Source organism: Lepidochelys kempii, chromosome 4 (assembly GCF_965140285.1).
Source record: "Lepidochelys kempii isolate rLepKem1 chromosome 4, rLepKem1.hap1, whole genome shotgun sequence".
NCBI lineage: Eukaryota > Metazoa > Chordata > Testudines > Cheloniidae > Lepidochelys > Lepidochelys kempii.
This window is the reverse complement of record NC_136383.1, coordinates 69,210,922-69,215,248: the sequence shown is the minus strand read 5'-3', so window position 1 is coordinate 69,215,248 and position 4,327 is coordinate 69,210,922. Positions and strand designations below refer to the sequence as shown.

Below are 4,327 nucleotides of genomic sequence, written 5' to 3'. Positions count from 1 at the left end.
CTGAAAAGGATAAATAGAAAATGGCTATTACTCTACAAGAGAAAAGAAATGAACTAAATCTGTAGCCAAGTCCTTTTTGTTGACAGGAATAGAGCAAATAGCCTGATTTTCTTGTTTAAATGAAAACATTTTATGAATAAAAATATCAAGTAACCATCATTTTGTTAAAAGAGAGCAGCGTGGAAGCACCAAATAGGATGGTCACTAAGCTGTAATCCATTTTTCATGATATGCAAGTAATGCAAGCAGAGTCCAAGCCCATTTATATTTAATTTTTGTTTGTTTGTTTCTACAAAATGAAATTTTGATTAACATATGCCAACAAAAAAGTAACAAAGAACAAAGAACAAAAGAGGTATGAATAGGAAGTGATATTGATCCCATTTCAAAAGGAATATATGCTCCAAACTAGCCACCAAAAGTCACAAATTGCTTGATTGCCAAAAACCTTGACACCAAATCAAACTTTTTTCAAAAATTAAATTTAGAGGATCTTTCCAGGTTAACATACTGGGTTAGTCTGGTATCTTCATAAGAGCACAAACAGTTGAGAGCAGAATTTAAGCAAAATAATCAATAGATGTTCTGTTTTCAAGTTTAGAAAACTTAAAAAGTAAACAAAGAAACTACTAATTTTAAAAAACTGTACAAATTTTAAAATTTAAATGTTGTGCTCTTATGAAAAGTTCTTAATAGCGATTAAAAATATAACTGTGTGTTATTTCAAAAAGAGTGAGGCTTCCCTAAAGGATAATATCACAGGAGAAGCAGAAAGCAGAAAGAATGAGCTGCTAATCTTGTTAATCTGTTAGTACTTTTTGTTTTGTTGTTTTAAAGGAGGCATGAAATACTTGTGAAATATTAAAATAAAATGTGAAAACAATTAACATGTTTTGCACATAAGCAGCTACATTTGGAGGGCAGGTTTAGTACAGATGCAACAACTGCAGAGCAACTAACATCCAAATTAAGATTTCTAAATTATAACTAACGTTAGATCACAACATCTTAGTGTAATACTATATTTAGGTTAGGAAGCCACTAGTAAAAATGTTAACACCATTCAGCGGCTTAGGACATAACTAGACATCTTATGAAGAGACACTGATTGCTATAGATAACAACAGCAAGACATACAGTGCATAACAAAAATAAATGACTGCTCTTTAGAAGCATGCAGACACATGGGGCATAGCAGAAGAAAGGTCTAATGCTGCACTAAGTACAAATTATTTTCTGGTTTGGTTGTCAGAAAACTAAACTGAGATTTTTTTTGGCTTGATCAACTATTTAAAGCTGCCAAGATCTGACCAAGGAATATTTTAGTTTTTAATACAGAAGCATCTTAATATGCATTAACAAAAAGGAAAAGGAAAGAGTTTCTGAGCTCAGACTTTTCCCATCTGGCATAATATAATCACTTGCCATCCTTTCAAGAACATCAAATAAAGTTTCTGATATTTGATCTCTATAACTTTCTTTTAATGTTGTGATTAACATCAAATTTTTAGCTGGTGTAGCAGTATGTCTGTATTAACAGCTTAGTTTTTACAAATGTTCTACATTAAAATCTCCTTAATACAAATTATTGTATTTATTGCACAGGAAGATTTTTGTTGTTCAGCTGATGTCATTGTAAGAGAACACTGAACAGATCACAAGTTTCATGCTTCCTGACTTCTAACATGTCTAATTAGGAGATCTGATATATCTAATCACCAAGGGTTCGACGTGCTGCTTTAGTTGCTCGAGATGCTCTAATATGTTCTTCTTTGTGATGATCCCCAAGACAATCCTGAAACAGATCATGTTATGCTAATAACTGTGTGAATCAAATGAAAAAAAACTTCCAATCATAATGAGAAAGGTTTAGAGTAGAGTAAAATGAAAAAAACATGGACTGTAAGAATGCTAATAATGAAGTAGTTAAATGAAGAGTGATTTGAGAATCAGTATCCTTTCACAGAAATTGTTAGCTCATTTTCTACATGGCACAAAAATGCATCTTTCAGCTTAGAGTAATATATTCAAATATTGAAAATGGATGGATGTAAGTTTACCATTATCACATTCATCTGCCTGAATATCCATATATCTAAAAATTATAAAAAATATTGGAACTGAAATTTAATTTAACTTCCTTCTGTCAGCAGTTACTTCTAAGCTTGTATAAACATTGGGAGCTAAAATTTTAGCCCGCCACAGTAGATGACCAAGACTAAAATCAAACTCTGGATTTTAGAAAGTCAAAGAAAGAGTGTGTTTAAGCTACCCAATACAATAAAATAATTCTGAGCTGCAGCCCAGGCATAGTGTGCCTAATTCTCCACTCACATCAATCTTTAATCAGGAGTAGCTCCACTAAATCAATACATTAGCGTAAATCAACGAGTTAAACCTACTCTCTATGTACTTCCCAATAGGCCTTAATTTACTATCACAACTATCAATTAATGCAAACTTCCTAGTCCAAACTGTAACATGTTATTGTTGCACAAACTAGCTTTAATAAAATGGGAGGTTGCCTTTTGAGACCATATTTGATTTACAGATTCTGTTATCAGTTTTGCCATAATTTAGAGTACATTAGCCCTTTCTTTCTACCTGGCAGTTTGCTACTCCCATTACCCGAGGCATCACAAACCAGGTTTAAAATTTGACCAGTAGTGAATACTGAGCTCACAAAGTAACAAGTTTACAAGCTGAAGCAGGAGAACAAAAATGGTTATTGTTACAACGCAGCTGATTAATGAAGCATTCCATATTTTCCACTAATTTATGCTGAAAGTAACTGTTTAAAATTCATAATAGAGTTTGACTTTAATTTTGCGTGGTTAACCTTTCTTTGTAATTAACAACTATACCAAAACAATTATTAGGTTCCTGTATTTGAGCTCTAAGCTGCAGTAGAAGCTACTTATAGTACTGAACAGTGCAACATAAAGATTCCTCAGATAAATTTTAGTATTGCAGATTTCTTTCCCCAAATTGGGTTTCAGGAATGTAATTAGACACATACACGGACTTAAAATTGATAGTGTACGAGTCCCTTGCCCTGAAGTAGAAAGGCTTTTAGGAAGCTATTTAAGTTTCAGAAAAGTTCCCACTATTCTTTCAGTACATGCATGTGTTAAAGAACAAATTTGGAGCAAATGCATTTTAATCATGCTTCCAAGATGGTATCATCTGAATAACTCAATTTAAAAATAAATGTGTTATACTTTAATTCATAGCAGCAGTCCATTTGCCAACAACAAAACAAATAAACAAACCCTCCATCCAAATATTTTAGTTCTCTAGTTTATCCTCCCATAGTCATTCATGCTAAACATGAAATTATTAAGGAATACTCTCCACTTCTTAGGTATCTTGTAAATGTATACTAAAGGGAAAGCATGAGATCGCTACATTTAATTATATTTCATATATTTCACAGAGAAGGTACGTGAAAGCAAAGTGTTCAGTAAATGAGCAGTCCCTCAGAAAGAGGAGCAAGTTTATTTTAGAAAGTAGGCAATTATAACAAGCCTTTAAACAGTGCAAAAGGCAGAGTTTATTAATTATTTATTTAGCTGGTAGATCATGATAGGATGACAAGCCCTCATAGTCCCACTCATATATACACTCTCATTCTTAAAATTATATTTTTAAAGTATGTTTTGAAAATCAAAAAACAAAAGTGGTTCTGGCTTGAACTTTTAGAACTAAGCAATAGCTACCTGGCTCCTAATATGCCAGAACCAAAACTCTGAGGATATTTTAAACCACAGGCTTTTAATTTCCACTGCTGAAACATGTTCTCTTAAGAGTTTGAGAGCCCTTTTTTCCATGCATTTGCAGATGACATATCGACAGCTGAAGCACTGAGCACAGTGTGAACACAAAAATACAAAACTGAAAATCTGGGCCTCCTATTGTGCCTCACAGAAGACTGAATTGTTCTAGACAAATTCTGCCTCTTGCACTGCAACTGAATTAACTGCGTGTGCAGAACTGGGGGCACTGACTGAGAGACTATTTAAAAAATGTGTCTATTAATGCCTGGTATGTCAACACTGTAATTAAAAATCCATGACTGGCCCATGCCAGATGACTGGGGCTTGGGTTAAGTGGCTATCTAATTGCAATGTAGACACTGGGGCTCTGGATGGAGTGCAGGACCCTGCGAGACGGGAGGGTCCCAGAGCTTGTGTTGCAGCCCAAGCGTGAATGTCTACACTGCAATTAAACAGCCCCTTATCCTGAGTCAGCTGGTCTGTCTAATTGCAGCATAGACATAGGCTTGGGGCGTGGAGAGGAGAAAAACCTGTAATGAAGGTGACAGAGC

At 34.3% G+C, this 4,327-nt stretch overlaps 1 protein-coding gene across 6 annotated transcripts in view; it reads right to left on the bottom strand.

Annotated features, from left to right (window-relative positions):
• CLCN3 (chloride voltage-gated channel 3) overlaps positions 1 to 4,327 on the bottom strand; it is a 133,985-nt gene that overhangs the window by 5,658 nt on the left and 124,000 nt on the right. For 3 of the 6 annotated variants that reach the window (XM_073341609.2, XM_073341610.2, XM_073341611.2), the window contains one exon: positions 1,720 to 1,795. The exons of 2 other annotated variants lie outside the window; for them this stretch is intronic. In XM_073341609.2, coding sequence (XP_073197710.1) covers positions 1,720 to 1,795 — 76 coding nt within the window. Of the gene's footprint in view, positions 1 to 1,719; positions 1,823 to 4,327 lie in introns of all 6 variants that reach the window. One more of the 6 variants, XR_012158626.2, reaches the window with a different exon arrangement.